Source organism: Simochromis diagramma, unplaced genomic scaffold, assembly GCF_900408965.1.
Source record: "Simochromis diagramma unplaced genomic scaffold, fSimDia1.1 OVJJ01000483.1, whole genome shotgun sequence".
NCBI classification, from domain to species: Eukaryota; Metazoa; Chordata; class Actinopteri; order Cichliformes; family Cichlidae; genus Simochromis; species Simochromis diagramma.
The window spans coordinates 134,126-152,256 of NW_024386835.1; the positions used below are offsets into that span (position 1 = coordinate 134,126).

Consider the following 18,131-nt stretch of genomic DNA (forward strand, 5'->3'; position numbering starts at 1 on the left):
AAGTCGTCAGTCAGTGAAGTGAGAGAAGTAGTGGTTCCAGAATTGGCAGTACTGTGCGTGCAAGATGCTAAAATGATGGCAGCTATTCAAGATAAGCTTACCTGCACTGTCGACATTGAAACTGTACAAGGTGGCTCTAAGACAGTAGAGCTGATAGTAGACACTGGAGCTTCTGTGTCTATTCTGCCAGAAACTATCTACAGACAGTATTTTGCAGACTGTTCACTGGTGCGACCTAAAGTCAAACTAGTTACTTATGCTAAAGATGAGTTGGCTGTGATGGGTTGTCTGCCTGCATCAGTTGCACTGCATGCACAGAATGAAAAAGTTCCTGCTTCCTTCTACATTGTCAAAGCTGGTTCCCCGCTATTAGGCCTCAACCTCATTAGAGCACTGAACGTCTGCATCGTCGGAGGCAAAGTGGACCGCATTCAGGATGAAACTGCAGATGATCCGGATTCGTCTAACCAGAAGTCTGCTGTGTACAATGTTGATCCTATTCCACCAGCTCAACTTGGATGTGTTAAAGGGTTCATCCATAAAGTACAGGTAAACAACAATGTGCGGCCTGTACGCCAAAAGCTGAGACGCCTGCCATTAAGTGTACGTACAGAGGTGTCAGCAGAACTCTCTCGCTTACTCAAAGCTGGCATAATTGAAAGGATCGATGCAGCTGAGTGGGTGAGTCCTCTGGTCGTGGCCCGGAAGCGCAAAAGGGAGTTGAGACTGTGTGTTGACCTTCGTGAACCCAATAAGAGCATTATTGCTGACTGCCATCCTCTTCCTCATATGGAGGATCTGTTTTCTGACTTGGCGGGTGCCACTCACTACAGCCAGATTGACCTCAGCTCAGCATACCACCAATTACCTTTGCATCCGGAGAGCCGCAAGCTGACTGCTTTCATCACTCATGAGGGACTGTTCCAGTTCACACGTGTCCCATTTGGCCTAGCATCAGCACCTTCGGCGTTCCAGAAAATGATGCAAACGGTCCTGAAAGATCTGCCTGGTGTTCGCAACTACTTGGATGACATCATCGTCTACGGAACATCAAAGGAGGTGCATGATACACGCCTGCAAGCTGTTCTCCAACGTCTCAGAGATGTCGGCCTGCAGATTAATGCTGGGAAAAGTTCCTTCTGCCAGTCACACATCACATTCCTGGGCCATGTAATCTCAAAGGAAGGCCTACGTCCAAGCCAACATCACCTTACTGCTATTGCCGAGGCTCCTGCTCCAAAGGATATGGCTGCATTGCGCTCGTTCCTGGGTTTGTCATCCTGGTTCAGTAAATTTATTCCAGATTATGCTACACTGGTGGAACCACTGTGACAGTTGCTGAAAACAGACATGAAAGTTGAACTCCAGTGGAACGAGGCAGCGCATGAGAGCTTCAGTAACCTGAAAAAACTCCTTCTGGAAAGTCCCGCACTTGCCATCTATGACCCTGACTTACCTGCTTTTATCACCACAGACGCATCAGACTATTGGCTAGGCGCTGTGTTGACGCAGTTACATCCAGATCAAGTGGAGCGGGTTGTGGCGTTCGCCTCCCGAACACTGTCTCCTGCTGAAAGAAAGTACTCCACCACAGAAAAGGAGGCATTAGCCTGTGTCTGGGCGGTGGAAAGATGGCGTACATATGTATGGGGCCGCAGATTCACGCTTCGTACTGACCACCAAGCTCTTACTACCCTTCTCTGCACCAAAGGTATGAACAGAGCGGGCATGAGAATCGCACGATGGTCTGCAAGGCTGATGTGTTTTCAGTATGATGTGCAGTACCGTCCTGGTGTTCAGAATGTCATCGCAGACTGCCTCTCACGGGTTCCCCTGACGTACTCCAGCACTGACATTGATGCTGAAAAAGACCTTCTCTTGGAGATAGCTGAAGTTTCTCCTCTCTTGACAGCGACACCGTTGACGGATTTTAAAGCTGAATGTGAGGACTGCCCTGACCTTTCTCTGCTGCGACAGGTTATCCGCTCAGGCTGGCCTAAGGTGAAAAGGTCTCTCCCACCTGAGATACAGCCGTATTTCCTGGTGCGACATGAACTTGCTGTGGAATCACCGTTGGTTTTCCGGGGGACACGTCTGGTGGCCCCAAGGTCCCTGCGGGAAAAGGTGATATGCCTCGCACACGAAGGTCACCAGGGCATAGTTCGCACAAAGCAGCGGCTCAGAGAGCTTTACTGGTGGCCATGCATGGATACTCAAGTCCATGCGATTCTGTCATCGTGCTCAGTCTGTCAATTGTGTGACAAAACGGCCAAAACTGCTCCTACTCCCTTACAGCCGGTTCAGTTTCCAGATGGTCCCTTTCAGCATGTGGCCGTTGACATTGTTGGACCTTTTGACCGCGGGTCGCAGGACTGCAGGTTTGCCATCACACTGGTCGATTACTTCAGCAAATGGCCAGAAGTAGCCTTTACTTCATCAGCTACTACAGACACTGTGATTAGGTTCTTGTCTTCAGCTTTTGCACGGGAGAGAAACCCTTGTGAGCTTACCACAGATAATGGACCACAATTCACTTCATCTGCCTTTGCTGATTTCCTGAAGGAAAGGGGCATCAAGCACATCAGAACAAGTGTGTATCACCCTCAAGCGAACGGGTGTGTTGAAAGATTCAACAGAGTGCTGAAGGACTGTGTTCAGGCTGCACAGGTGTCCCAGAAGCTGTGGAAGCCCGCCGTGACAGAGATGCTACAGAATTACCGTGCTACAGCTCATGCAACGACTGGAGCAGCTCCGTTCCAGATTCTCAGAGGGAGACCCATGAGAACAAAGCTAAATGTCCTGCCGTTTCCCAAAGACACAGGACAGTATGACCAATGCAGGGCCAGAGTCTCTTACCAGCAACGTAAGAGTAAACGCTACACTGATGCTAAGAGGGGGGCAAAACCTCCCCAGCTTGTGGTCGGTGACAGGGTGCGGATACGTAAACCTTTCCGAGTGGGGAAGGGAGAGAGACAGTTCACTGATCCACTGTCAGTGCAGCAACAGACTGGACTGAGCACCTTCATCTTGAGTGATGGAAAGAGATGGAATGCAGCCCGTCTCTCACTCTGCCGCGCAGAGAATGCTGAGCCGTTGCAGGCTGGTGACGAGGTTGAAAATAACACAAGAGAAACTCCTAAAAGACCTTCTGTTCCTAACAGACCGAGACAGTTACCAGCTTGGACCAAGGATTATGTAATGAAATGAGTTTAGAAAAAGTGGGAAAATAACACGCTTGAGCTGTTGGATGCTAATGTTAGGTTCCATACTACTAGTTCTGAGGTCCAAGTATAATAGATGATTGATTTACTGTGGTTTACTGTGATTTATTTGTGAAGTGTGTGGCTTAAGGTTGTTAAGTTACTACAGTAACCTTAACTGTACAAGTATTCATTATAAAGGACGATTTAGGCACCATAACAAGATGGGTATGTTAAGATCACAGGTATAGTTCAAACACCCAGTAATGTTATAAGTGAAATAGGTATTGAAAATGCTGTCTGGTTGCAAAGTTTACTACTGATAATGTTCTGTGCAAATAGTAATGTTACCATGCTAAATAGTAATACTGAGGTAGTAGAATTCTGTGAGAACGAGGAGAGATGTTATGTTTACATACACTGCTAAGATGGTGAAGGGTTGCTTTACAAGAGGGGACTGAATATGAACATATACTCAGTTACCAGTAGGGGGCTCTGTGACTAAGAATGATGGAAGGAGAGAAGAAGTGAAGTGTATGGTGAGATGTAAAATGGCGAACTACTGCTGAATATATACGTTCCATTACAAACCAAGCCGTCTCCGTTCTTCTGTCGAAACACCACAGACACCATCATGGGAATTTAACCAAGAGAATATTTATTTCAAACCAGTACAAATAACACACAGTTATACTTGATTAAGACCTTAAGAAGTTATTTTTTCTAATATTCATTTTAAAAATATTCACACATGTTTGAATCCCAGTTTGGTGTTGTGGTTTTCCTGTAAGCAGAGGTCCAGGGAATTACTTTACCTCGAATGTACATCTCAGTTTTACACACACTGTTACTACAGTGCAGTTCAAACCAGGGCTGCACTGACAACCACTAACCACTGAAGAGAAAGTCTCCACCGTTACAGCCCAGCTACGGCCACTTTAGGCCCTCAGCTCTGGTTAAAGCAAAAGCAACAAAAACAAAAATGTAACCCCTAATGTTCCTAACCCAGATGCAAAAGCAGCCTCCTGCTAGTGTCTAACAAATATGTAATAGAATAAAATACAAAAGTGGGAAAGCGTCATTACTTGGATACACTATATGCAAAAAAAATAGTTTCAGGAAAAATGCTGTGCAAAAATTTTGAGCCAAACACAGATAGCAATTTGACATTAACTAGGCAGAATATATCCAATTACAAAATGTTGTGCTAACATTGATTAGAACAAAAACACGGTTTCAATCTTAACTTGCAGCTTCTGCAGAATACAGTTTGTTCAAGGGACAAAAAACATTTCCAGTACTGACAGAGTGACAGTGGGCATTTGGTTCCATTACTGAAAATAAAATAATAAGCATCATCAATGTGCCTGCAGCATGCTGTAGGTCATGTCCTGTGAGACTGGTGCAGCTGGTTTCTCAGCGATGGTGGCGTAGGGATGATAAATATCAAACTAGAAAAGAAAGAACACAGCTGTGTGAGTCATTTACGTCTCGCATCTTCAAAGCCAAATAACAAACATCTTAATTACTGAACCTTTGTCTCACTTACATCTTGCTCTTTCCTTTCTTGTTTATTCAGTTTCTCAGCACCTGCAATTAAGAGAATCTCAAACTAAAACTGCTGTTTTAGACAGATACAAAGTGCAAGAAGAACTGAAGTAATACAGTTTTGTTCTGTTCCTGCACAAATATGACCTGGTGTACTTCCCCATGTACTGAAGGGCATACACCACATGTTACTGTTCCTATTTTTTTTTTCTTTAAGAGGACCTGAAACATTGGGATCTTTTGTTGGTGTTTTTCATGCAACAGATAAAAGCAACAATGTAACTGAAAGATTTGCTTTTTCATTGGTGCAACTCTTTAAACGATATAGTATTCACTTTGTCATACTTTGAAAGAAACACAGCAACTAAACAACTAAACCTGCAGATAAACTGAGGAAGAGTTGGGAGTTCGCCTTGTAACCGGAAGGTTGCTGGTTCGAGCCCCGGCTCGGACAGTCTCGGTCGTTGTGTCCTTGTCATTGTCTCGGTCTCAAGACACTTCACCCTGTTGCCTACTGGTGGTGGTCAGAGGGCCCGGTGGCGCCAGTGTCCGGCAGCCTCGCCTCTGTCAGTGCGCCCCAGGGTGGCTGTGGCTACAATGTAGCTTGCCATCACCAGTGTGTGAATGGGTGGATGACTGGATGTGTAAAGCGCTTTGGGGTCCTTAGGGACTAGTAAAAGCGCTATATAAATACAGGCCATTTACCATATTGTACATTCTCTATATAGCAGTAGGGACTGCAGGGATTAGGGACACTGAGGGTCCTGCAGCACCCCCTGGTGGATGGTGGATGTCCACAAATATAATTAAAAACTGTGTAGTTGTGTGTTATGTTACAAGGTCTTTGCAGATAAAGTGCTGCCATATTGAACTACTTTTCAAACACGTTTCATCAAACATGCATAACAATGTACAATTTACAACATTTATATAAATATTAGAGGTGCAACGATACTCGTATCGATATTGAACCGTTCGATACAGTGCTTTCGGTTCGGTACGCATATGTATCGAACAATACAAAATTTTTAATTTATTTTATCAACTTTTCTTCTGACGATGCTGTCTGTGTTGAGAGCTCAGTGGATCTGCGCTCGACAGTGCAGCCTAGGCGGAGTAGTCGAACGCAGATTCACTGAGTTCAGGGCAAGCTAGCAAGACAGAAATTAAGCTCTGGTTGCAACATGGCAAATTGAACCTCCCCCACCCTCATTCAGATGTGGCGTTTGGAACTATTTTGGTTTTCATGTGAAGTATGACCCTGAAGGTAAGCGCGTCATGGACTAAAGTAAAACAGTATGTCGGATGTGCCACGCAATGCTCAATTACATGGGTGGGAACCAGGGCTGGACTGGGACAAAAAATCAGCCCGGGCATTTTGACTAGTGACCGGCCCACCATGGTATTATAGGAAAAGCCATAAAGCCTTTATAATAAACTTAAACCTACACCACCCTCCCTATTCTGGTATTCTAAACGGTCTTTAGCAAAAATATAAAACAACTTAATTTATAATTACATATACCTAACTAATAGGGTTGCCAACTCCCAGCAGAAAAAAAAAGGGAATCACTCCCCCACCCTCTGTTTCGAGATACTTAATTGACAAAACTGATTTTAATTTAATGCACATATCAAACAAATGCACAGAAATCTATTATTTTTCTCCTGTAATCAAATAGATTCAACATCTTTCTTCAACAGAATTGCAGACTTCACAGATGGTACCTTCCCAAAGGAAAGAATACTATAACTTACTAGGGTATATACTAGACTTAATATTTACTGAATACAATAATGTATTTCTATACATTTTACATCAGATGAAAACTTTGGTTGTAAGATTCAGATAAATATTTATTAAAAGCTAGACATTTTAAATGAGAATAAGAAAGAAAAGTATGGATCCTGGTGTTATTTGTCTCTCAGAAACAGTTCGTTTCTTCCCTTCAACTTCCCTTCAACTCATTCATGTCACCTAAAATGTAAACCTGTTTCTCCATCACCTGTTCAGCTCTGATGATTCAGTAAGAACATCTCCTGGTTTCATCTTCATGTTTCCCTCTTACCACATATCCAAACCGATATCATGACCAGCAGCTTTACAGCTGTGGCTCCAACGAACATTAGCTGATACTTGAAATTAACATTAAATAAATCCTACCGACAGCTGATCAAGCTTAAACGTGCTGCTGTTGTTTAGCGCGACATCTGCTGGTTCCCTCTTTCTGGAGAGAAAAGCCGATCAGCTGATCATTGATCAGTTTCATGACTGAATTAGCAATTTTCTAGCTGAAGTAGTGATGAAATCGTGTTCCTTTTCACCTCAACTTTAAATTTCGACCTCCTCTGCTGTAACTGGTCAAGCCCAGAGTCGATCATGACCAACTGGCCAATCCACCACCATTCATTTATATCGTTAAAAAAAAGAAAGAAATAAAACCCCATCGGCCCATAAAAACGAAAAATCACGAGTGGCCCACCGGGCAAATGCCCAGTATGCCCGATGGCCAGTCCAGCCCTGGTGGGAACTAGTGTGTTAGCGCAGTTAGCTCGTTAACGTGTTGGCCTTCCAGCCCCACGCACGGGGTGATCCGCGGTAGCTCATTAACGGAGATTTGCCGTGTTGTGGCGTTAACGTCATTTCAACGAGATTAACACTGACAGCACTAGTGGGAACACAACGAATATGACTGCACATTTACGCCGACATCATCCTAGTGCAAAGACAAGTGGAAGCAGACAAAAACAACAAGCACGCATGCTACAAACTTTACCCGAGTCATTTAGACAGCCGTTAGCACATGATCCTCCTTATGGGGACCTGATTTGTTTAATATGCTGCTGAGAATATAGCCCAGAAGAAGCGTATAGTATAGCTTTTATTTTGGAAAGAGCCATTTCTCTGTAATAAACTCTCTTTTCTAAAGATGAGTGATTTCTCCATCAGATAGATTTATTATTTTATCCCTTTGTTGTTTCAGCAACATTAAATTTAAAAACTGTACTTTTGAGTTAAAATATATATTTATAATTTTAATAAATGACAAATTAAAAAGGCATGAAAATTTTTTTTGTATCGAAAAAATATCGAACCGTGACACCAAAGTATCGAACCGAACCGAACCGAACCGAACCGTGAATTTTGTGTATCGTTGCACCCCTAATAAATATCTATTTTCATATTGCTGTTGAGGTACCCCCAGTTTTCACACATGTCATCCTTTCAAAACCCCCTGCCCCCACATAAAACATGTTCCCACAGCTGTGGTATAATAATATAATTACAATATTGAAATTTGTCTTCCACCCTGCACTACAGTGTTTAAGTAGGTGTAAAACAAAAAGGAAAATAAAAATAAATAAATAAAAACAGCTCACCGGTAGCACAGCTGGCATCAGGTATTGAAGTGATCACACTGTAGGCTCCATCATCACCTTCAGGTAACTTTATGCAGCAGGAAAGAGGACATTAAATGAGAAAATCCATTAATAATACATTAAAGTTAACCTACCCTTAAACCTCTTGCATTTCAATTTTTGAATGTTTTGTTATATTAGTGTAGAATTTGACAAACATTTTAGTTTATTTACCATTCTTCCAGGGTCAATATTTGTCATGCACACAAAGTCATCTGCAGCAGTAGGTAAATCATAAAGCTCAGTTAACAAGTGTATAAGTACTGTCCTAATATTGTATAAATCAACAACACATTGATGCTGCAACTGAATGAATTCAGTACCTTGGATGCTGGTTCTTGTCCTAAACATAAAAAAGGAAAATTAATTTAAAAATTAAACAAAAATCATATAAATGCTGAATATTCTCCATAGACCAATCGTATTACTCTGTTTGGTTACTACTTTAAAGGCTGTTTTTTGATACAGGAAAGTGAATGGACTTTCTGCCCTGAAGTGCCCCGCTGCCCCTGAGCAAAGCATTTAATCCACAACTCTTCCAATAATTCTGTTTAGTTGCAGAATAAGAAAATCTAAAGTCAGTAAGTTTAACTTCTGTCTATACAAGTGATAACAAAAAAATACTTGCTGAAAACAGGTTTCTTGCCTCTTTAGAGAATATCCTTCTGGAATAAACAGCAATAAAGAAGTGACAGTTAGTCTGCTGGGGTCAGATCAGCTTTACAGCCGTTAATTACAAACTGACAAGCTCTGATTCAGTGAGACGTCTGTGAAACAGAACAGCCTTTAACAACAAATCTGACTACAAAACTGCTTTTAAGAAGAAGACACTGTAGTCTGTATTAATCCACTGAGTGTGAAATGTTAATATTACACTCTAACTATCATATACATCTGCATGATTTTACATAATAACTGATTGAGATCTCACCAGTTCTTCTTTTAGATCTGAAAACTGCCAGTACCAATAAGATGGCACCCACAGTTACACCAGAACCAACGACGACCAACACAACAGTCAGTGTCCACATTCCTGTTTAGGAAACCACAAACACATCTTATCTCTAACTGAAAAAGAGATTAATGTCTGCTCGGATTTCTTATTAACTACTGTCACAAATAAAACATCAGTAATTTAATTACCTGATGGTGAGATGACAGAAGTGGGAGAAGTGGAAGCACTGAAACTGCTGAGACTCGATTCTGCTGTAAAAGCACCAGAAATGTTTAAGATCTAAGATTTAAGAAGTGATGTGTGATGATCAGAGTTAATATTCACATGAATTGTATGTCGTACCTGTGGTCAAGGTAAATGATGATTTTGTGTTTGTTTTTCTTGAAACTTCTTCTACAATGTTTAGAATAAAAGCATATTTAAAAACTAAACAAAACAATATATTACACCAAAGGTCTATGTCTCTGCTTTGAGGAGGATTGCATTAATAAAGAAAAATCAATAAATTCTGATTAAATAATGCTACAATGCATAAAACCTCAGTAATTTAGTTACCTGACGATACGTCCACAGTACTGGTAGAAATGGAAGCCCTGGGTGTCATGAGACTTGATTCTGCTGCATAAATACACAAAAAATGTTAAAGACTTTTTTTATAGACTTGACATGTGATTGAGTTATCAAGTCATTTTGAACTAATAATCAAAAGTATTATCACATTAATGACTACTTCTTTCCCAGCAGTATTGTTAGTTAATCAGTTGATCCACTGCTTTGTTCCAAATTCTAATTTTTTGTTTATTGTTGTAAATTTAGTGCAGACATAATCAGTGTTGGTCAAGTTACTTGAAAAAAGTCATCAGTAACTAATTACTGATTACTTCCCCCAAAAAAGTAATCCCGTTACTTTACTGATTACTTATTTTCAAAAGTAATTAATTACTTAGTTACTTAGTTACTTTTTAAAAACACGATTTACAACCTGAAGAGGTGATAAAGCGATAGATCTTTCAGCCCAATTCTACTTTTTCTGCATAATCCATCATACAAAATGTAATCAAATGGAAAAGTCTCTTTTTAAAACTTGTTTTATTAGTTTTAACCTTTTAACTTTATGCATCAAGCAAAAATTTAATTATATGCAACATTCTCTGACTTGAAGAAATTAGTTTAACATTTAAACCTATTTTCTGCACATTCCAGCACATAAAATAAAATATTTTTTGTGTGTTTACACTCACTCTTTCAAATAGATGCAAGTAAAACACAGCAGAAAATAAATAAAGTCAAAGACTAGCGGTCCTGTTGCTCTATTTTCACCTGTAAAGCAGGACCGGCGTAGGCGGAGGTTTACGCTGGTGCAGGTGTGCCGCGGTCAGTTGAAGAATCCGCGAGTTTCTCTGTGAGTTTCCCATTACGTCATAGCTACTCAGTGCTTGCTTGGAAGTTTAGGGGTTTTTTCGCTGTAAAAAGAAGTTTTCTTCCCACGCACAACGGATGCTAATGTTTTTGTCACTTTTTATGGAATCAAACTCAAAGTAAGGTCAGTACTTCCACGCTTTAAACGCTGCACACTCTCTCCCACAATCGATATGTTATCCATTGTTGATCTGCACACAGCTGTTGTCACTAACGGCGCACTCGCTTACGTCACTGTCATGAGACATTCTCGCAAAAAAATCATGGTTTTAGTAACGCAGTAACGCAGCGTTCCTACGGGAAAGTAACGGTAATCTAATTACCGTTTTTGCAATAGTAATCCCTTACTTTACTAGTTACTTGAAAAAAGTAATCAGATTACAGTAACGCGTTACTGCCCATCTCTGGACATAATATGAGTGCAAATGTCTGGAGATGCTGAATAGTTCTTGTTTTTGTGTCCCTCTGGTGGTTATTTTTGTTGTTACACTCAAAACAGTACTTCTAGTTTTCTTGGTCAGCAGTCACAGGAACAATAATTAAGCTAAGAGAATTTAATGATTACAACTTTTGTTATACAGATAAGAGAAATCATGTAGGCTTTGCTCTGATAAAAATGTGTTGGTTTCTTTATTTTCCCTGTGTTATTTCAGTTTTAGAAATCCCCGTACCTCAGGGGAACAAAATAACAGTAGAGACCAGACAGTAGACAGTCGTAATTATAATAGAAATCAAGTTAATGTAACTTCTGTGCCTGACTGTGTGAGCACGTTCACTGTGCATCTAACTGGAAAACTGATGCTAACTCTGAGGACAGAATTACTTCAGTAAATATTTTGTAATTTTAGCCATAAAAAGAAAAAAACTGTTGTCACTCTACTTAGTTCCTCTACTTTTACACGAACAGGCTCTTTCTTTACCTGCAGGAAGTTACAAATTTATGATGAAAAAAAACCATTGCTAAATTAATGGCTCAGCTGCTCAGAAGCACATTTTAGCAAATGTTTATGCTGATGTCTGAATTTTTGATGCATACCTAACAATCTTACCACTCAAAATTCGTCACATGTTTTGACTACAGAGGTGGCACTAACTGTAAGGCTGACGCTAACTATTTAAATGTGCTATCAACAATTGTCACACAAAACACATCGGTTACCTGACTTAGACGGTGAGTTCACAGAAGTGGTAGAGGTGGAAGTATTTTGCTGCGGTTTTGCTGCATAAATCCACAAACATGTTTAAGATCATTTTAAGTGGTGTGAAAAAAAGAAGTGATCTGGATTGATATTTAAATGTACTCTTTGTCCTACCTGTGGCTGTGGTAGATGTTGACTTTGTGGTGGTCGCTCTTGATTCTGCTTTTCACAGCAGAGTAAAAGAAGACAAATAAATCAACATGACAAGTTTTTTCCTTTCACACAGTCATTTTAAAAGAAGCAATTTTGGAACTAAAAACAAATTTACTATCACAGTACTGCAGCATTTCCACCCTAAATGCAAAATAAGTTAATCAGTCAATCCCCCACTTTGTTTCAAACTGAAATATTTGGGGACCTGTTTTAAAATATAAAATTAGTTTTTACCTCCACCTTAACTCTGAGTCTTTACTGAAAATGTTTTATATGTCTGTTAAATATTTATCGTTCTCATCTTTGTATTTCTCTGGTGCTTGGTGCCTGTGGTGTTGCACTTACGGTCACATGGACAGAGTTAATTATTAACCAAAGAAGAGAAATTATTGGAATCATGGTATTATTGTTATTCTATTAATAAAAGGTATCTAAGATGAGACCTTTTATTATCATTCAGTGGTCAAAGAAAGGACAGAGCCAGTGGACACTGTGGATTTATTATCAGCTCAAAATAATCTCTCTAACTGTGACTCTGGGGACAGTGAGCAGTTTCTTTGCACAGGAAACATTTGACACTGAAAACTGATGTGTATTTTTGGGGTTTTTTGTTCTTGTTGTTGTTGTTTTATATGTAAAGCAGTTACTGTTGCTTATCTCTTATTATCAGTAGAAAAGTAAAGTATTTCTGTTATGGCTGTAAGAGCCAACATCTCTCAGTGAAGGCTGATATTTTTCATTTATCAAGTTATTAATGGTTTTACTCTGGAAAATTAAAGCAGTGCTTTTCTGTTAATCTTATTCAGCATTTTTATTTCAGAAATCAAAAAATACTCTATAAAAGTGAGGATGAAAAACAGTAGTTTTGTATTTATTTACAAACAGATTTAATGATGAATCCTCTCCAGATATATCAGAATTAAAATGGCGACATAGTGTTTTATATACTGATTGCAAGGATGTGTCCTTGTTGTGGAGTTCAACTGATGATGACTTTCTTTTTCTAATATGCTTAACTCAGATGAACACACTGGGAGCTGAATTAACTTAATATGTTAACATGGTGAGAATTTAATGAATGCACAAAGTACACACAGCTGCTGTATCATGGTACATAGAAAAAATCTGGTTAAAACTATTAATAATGAAAATATTATGCACTTTAAAATGATTGAATTGTTTTTACTTACCTGATGTTTTCTTGTTTGAGGTATGGTTTGATTCAGGCTTTTGAAGTTTTGGAACTTCTGAAGTGAAACAGAAACATTAAAAAAAAAATCGTGTTTTTGCATTTTTCATGCACTCATAACAAAATCACACATTATCATCTCTACTCATGCCATGCTCTTAGGTCACACTGATTGTAGGGACTCAGATTAACGGACTTTTCTATTTCTGATTAATTACTGTCACACATACCACATCAGTAATTTAGTTACCTGATGGTGGGGTTACAGGAGTGGTATTATTGGAAGCACTGGGATTGCTGAGACTCAGTTGTGCTGCATAAATACATAAAAGGTTTGTTTGTTTTTAATCTAAAGAAAACATTCACAATGTTCTGTATGTTACTTAGATGTATAGTCTGTCTTACCTGTGGTCATGGTACATGGTGACATTGTGCATTCTTTTGCCAAAATATCTAAAAATTAAAAAAAAAAAAAGTGTTTATGTGTATAAAAATGAATGTGTCTATGTTTTGATGGGTGATTTTGTTGGTTGGTTTTCTTGTCTTTGCCTGTGGTGCATTGGGAGTCATCTGCCGGGTATTTAAGGAGCAGCGTGACAGCTCTCGGGTGTCGGATTGTTGTCTCGGCCTTAAGTGGTAAATCATCAACCTGCTTCTATGTACTACTTTGATTTGCACGACATTCACGGATCATCATCTCTTCTGCTTCACTGCCCAGCCATTCTCAGTCTGGAGTTATCCTGGCTAACTCTCCAAGCTACCTCCCTGCTCACCTGCGCTGCCTGGGGTCCACGTCGTCCCCACTTCAATGTCCAGCCTTAAGTACCTCGCCCAAGCCTCTAGTAAATGTGTGGCAAGTAAGCTCTCTAACTTATTCCTTGTGCAGTCTCTCGTAACTCCTTTGCTCCGTTTCTACAGGTCGCTTAACTGCATTTTCTCCTTTCCCCCTCCGGACAGTTTGAGTTCTCTGTTCAGACAGAACTGTCATGTTTGTTAAACTGAACTACAAACATTAATCGAAATGTTTGTAGTCCCAGATTTAAACCTAGTGGGACTCCCCACTAGGTTTAAATCTGGGACTCTCCACCATTTGACCTTAGAACTGAAGAAGCTTCTCGGATGAGAGGTGAAACGTCTTCAAGCAACTTAAAGAAGTCCAGACGCTTTTCTTTGCAAGCTCCTTTGAATGCGATGACCTGGATGACTGAGAACCTTCACAGACATTAATTGAAATCCTGAAATTCAGGATCTTTTTCAGAGCCAGAGTAAACACTAAGTGACTGCAGAGATGAGGTTTTCATATAACACCTATAAAACAGGAAATTAACAAAAATACACAGCAGTCTTTAATAGTAAACACACATTCATTTAGAAACTGCATTTTGTGACTACTTGTGTTTTCTTTGTCTAATATTTACATTTGTTTGAAAAATAGGAAAACAGGAAGGTTTTTACACCACTGCATGTCTTTGTAAACTACCACTTCTTGGGAAATGACAACAATGGTTGAATATTAAAAACAGATGAGATCTGTGTAGGAGATCAGAGGGTTGTGACCAAGTACATTATTAATGATTTCATGTCAACCTCAGCTGCAGCCTTGCTCACCACTAGCACATGCTGGGCTCAATGCTCAACACTGTTAATATTTACAACTCTTACAAAAAGGCTTACTAAGAGTTTAACCATAGCTGAACTGTGACTTTATTCACATCTTCTGGCACAGCTGCACTCTTAGTTCTATTAATTTTGAATTTTAATGGACAAACAGGCTGAAATTCAATAAACTGAACAGAATTCAGTCAAATTAATCAGATCAACTACAAGAAAAGATGGAATAATTATACAGCGACTAAGGCACACTTTGTAAAGTTATGTCAACTTCAACATTCGGTAGCAGTTTATTTAATTAATGTTTTATTAATTTCAAAAGTAGTATCATAAACACTAAAACAGGTTATGTTATGTTTCTCTTTAACTTACGTGTCAAGCTGTATCGATCACTGCGAGGTGACAAAGAGTTGGGTTCACTTTCCAAACTGTAATCACAGCTGGCATCCTTTTGTTGAACAAGAAGTAGATGCTTCAAAAAATCAGCAACTGGGACATAAAACTGGCAGAACCTCTGTTTGCTTTTTCTGCTGCTTTCCTTTGAGACAGTTTGATTTAGGACTGGACGACTTGCTTCTCCAAAGTACAGATTACATCTTGTATCATTTTTCACAGATCCAGGCAGAGAGCATGTGATGAGAACATGTTCCCCATCAAAAGGCTGAACGCTCATCTCTGGTTTTTGACCTGCATGAAGATCAATGTATCATCATTAAGTATCAGTCACATACTCGTCATGTTTCAACAGTGCAATAATAAAAACAGTGTTGACATTCACAGAAGTCCTACTGTAACGCTCAGTCATCATGTTTTATAATTTACATTAACATACATGTGTAATGTTAGGAGAGTTTAATCTAAACTGAAATGAGAAACTTTCTGTCACTTCGTACGCTGACAAAGATTGTGTTACTGTGTGAAGAGGGAGAATTCACATCTGCATACTGCACAGCGTAAAAACATCTCACTTTGCCCTCAGAGGGTGACCTCTGATGTGACACTAACAGCAGTTCAGTTCCTGTCTGTGTCTGTAAACGTGAGAAACCTTTGATAGTTTCTTGCTCCCCAGTATAAAATAACCTAAACATATTGAAGCAGATGATGGTAGCTGACAGTGACTGAGTCTGTCTCTGAGATCACTGTTGCATTGGTCCAAGACACGCTAAACAATAAGAGGTAAAGAGGCGTTTTATCAAAAATCTAATTGTTAAATATGACAGTGAGAAATTATGATTTCAGTAAAGAGCAACTCATTAGAAGAAAAACATGTTAAATCCTAAAAGAACAACTTGAAATTAAAATAGTAAATTGTGGACTGACCTTGTCCTTGAAGCTCAGGTGAGGAAACTGTCAGAAAAAAATGACAAACTAAATATAAATATTAATAATTAAAAAAAAAAATATCAGTAAAATGTAGACACTTTTTTTATTGTATCAGAGTCCAGATAGAAGTCAAGATCAATTTAATTTAACACAAGGAAATTTGTCTTGGTCTCCATGCTGAATTTTCTCAATACAAATAAAAATACAAATAAACAAAACAAACACACACACACTGCACAAACACTCAACACAAAACCAGCCATCAAAAATTACTGCTACATAAAATGCAAAAACTTCCAGGATGTTTAACTTACTCACGAAGATGACAAATAACAGGAGTCCAGACATGATGAAGCTGAAAACTACAGCTGTCCAGAAGTCTGACTGATACACTCGATCAATCATTTTGCAGAACTTACACAGAGTAAAACCACAGGAAGTAACACTGCTGAAACTCCCACATAAAGACCACAAGCTACACAGTGAACAGGCTTTTGAAAGTGCCTATAGATGTTAGCCTGAGCTAAAACCACAGGAAATAAAGAAAAGGAGAGCATGTTTTACACCATTTCTGTTGCTGTGGCTGTCTGTGGGTGAAAACATGCACGCACACAAGCTTAGTATAATTATGTTGTTTTTTAATTCTGCATTCATTTCCACAACAGCTTTCAAGGTTCATAGTCTCTGTGCTGCTACTTTTTTGTCTTTTGGATTTTTTCTTTGTTTGTTTTTATGCACTAAATAGCCATTACATTAGGTACAACTATTCAACCGCTTGTTAATGCAAACATCTAATTAACTAATCAAATGAAGCAACTCAGTTCATTTAGGCATGTAGACGTGATCAAGACGACCTGCATAAGTTCAGCTTGAGCATCACAATGATGAAGAAAGGTGATTTGAGTGACTGAAAATAATTCAGCTTAATTTTATTTATATCGTGCCACACTTATGTCTTCATGTTCAATCTCCTCCCTGCTTTATTTTTGAGCACCTGCAAGTAAGAGAACCACAGCTTAAAATTATGATTTGGTGCAATATGAATTAAACAAATCTAAATTTTATTCTGTTCTTGTATAAATATGACCTGATGTACTTCCTCATCTACTGTAGGCCAATTATCGCATGTCTCCCCTCACTCTCCCAAAATTTCTGTCATTTCATTGTTACTATCTAATTGTGGCAAAAAGCCAAAAAAGAATCTAGTATAGATTCTTGTAGAATCTGATACTGTGCCAATTCAAGTACGCATCAAACTGAGAACGTGAAAAATTCCCAGATGTGGTCTCACTCTTCCACTTTTATCAAGCATGCATCGTTGGTGACTTGTGTGTACTTGGGACAGCCATATATCCCAGAATGCATTTCGTCCAAAACTCAAGCGTGGCAATGGTGAAGAAGCACAGCTAAAAACTTTTAAATATTACTCTTTCTGGGTCACAAAATAAACTTTTAAGTTATTTTCAGCGAGAATGCAGCTGTGTAGACTTCAGATATTTGCTTGATTTATCAAGACATCACATATTTGCAAAAGTGCTCGTTTTCAGAGACAGCTGTTACCCTCCAGCTTGATAACAGGTTGTAGGTTGCTTTGCTTTCACTCTTCTGTCTGGTTCAACTGAAACCAGCTCAATGGGGTTTAAGTCTGGAGACTGTGCTGGCCACTCCATGTTTTCAAGCTTACCATCTTGTTCTTTTTTCCTGAGGTGGTTCTGGCATAGCTTGGATTTGTGTATTGGGCCATTATCTTGCTGTAGTTTGAACCCCCGACCAACTAGATGCATACCAGAGGGTATTGCAGAATGCTGGGGTAGCTATTTTAGTTCAGGGTGCCTCTCACTCTGTACAAGTCACTGACCCTGGATCCAGCAACACAGCCCCAGATTATCACACTTCCTCCTCCATGTTTGATAGTTGATGTCACACACTGGAACCACCCTTTCGCCTTTTCAAAGGCGCACAAAGATCCTGCGTGATAAACCCAAGATTTCACATTTTGATTCATTAGTCCAAAATACCTTCTTCCAGTCTTCAGTATCCAATGCCAGTGTTTCATGCCCAGGCAAGCCTTTTTGTCTTATTCTCACATCTGAGCAATGGCTTTCTTGCTGCAA

At 39.5% G+C, this 18,131-nt stretch overlaps 1 protein-coding gene across 5 annotated transcripts; it reads right to left on the reverse strand.

Annotated features, from left to right (window-relative positions):
* Nucleotides 1-3,837: 3,837 nt before the first annotated feature.
* LOC120731528 (cell wall integrity and stress response component 3-like) lies at nt 3,838-17,899 on the reverse strand. 5 transcript variants are annotated; one of them, XM_040028570.1, is made up of 18 exons: nt 16,332-17,899; nt 16,015-16,041; nt 15,067-15,381; nt 13,489-13,536; nt 13,334-13,396; nt 13,085-13,141; nt 11,856-11,903; nt 11,702-11,761; nt 9,679-9,741; nt 9,466-9,516; nt 9,312-9,371; nt 9,100-9,201; nt 8,815-8,833; nt 8,492-8,511; nt 8,343-8,383; nt 8,130-8,196; nt 4,750-4,790; nt 3,838-4,651 (listed from the first exon to the last, which is right to left on the reverse strand). In XM_040028570.1, the coding sequence occupies exons 1-18, from the start codon at nt 16,420-16,422 to the stop codon at nt 4,559-4,561; spliced, it is 1,266 nt and encodes a 421-aa protein (XP_039884504.1). In that variant the 5' UTR covers nt 16,423-17,899; the 3' UTR covers nt 3,838-4,558. The 5 variants fall into 5 exon arrangements, with proteins under 5 accessions (XP_039884504.1, XP_039884503.1, XP_039884501.1 ...); XM_040028569.1 differs by having other exon boundaries at nt 8,815-8,830; nt 9,312-9,374; nt 16,332-17,896; XM_040028567.1 differs by having other exon boundaries at nt 9,312-9,374; nt 16,332-17,891.
* Nucleotides 17,900-18,131: the final 232 nt, after the last annotated feature.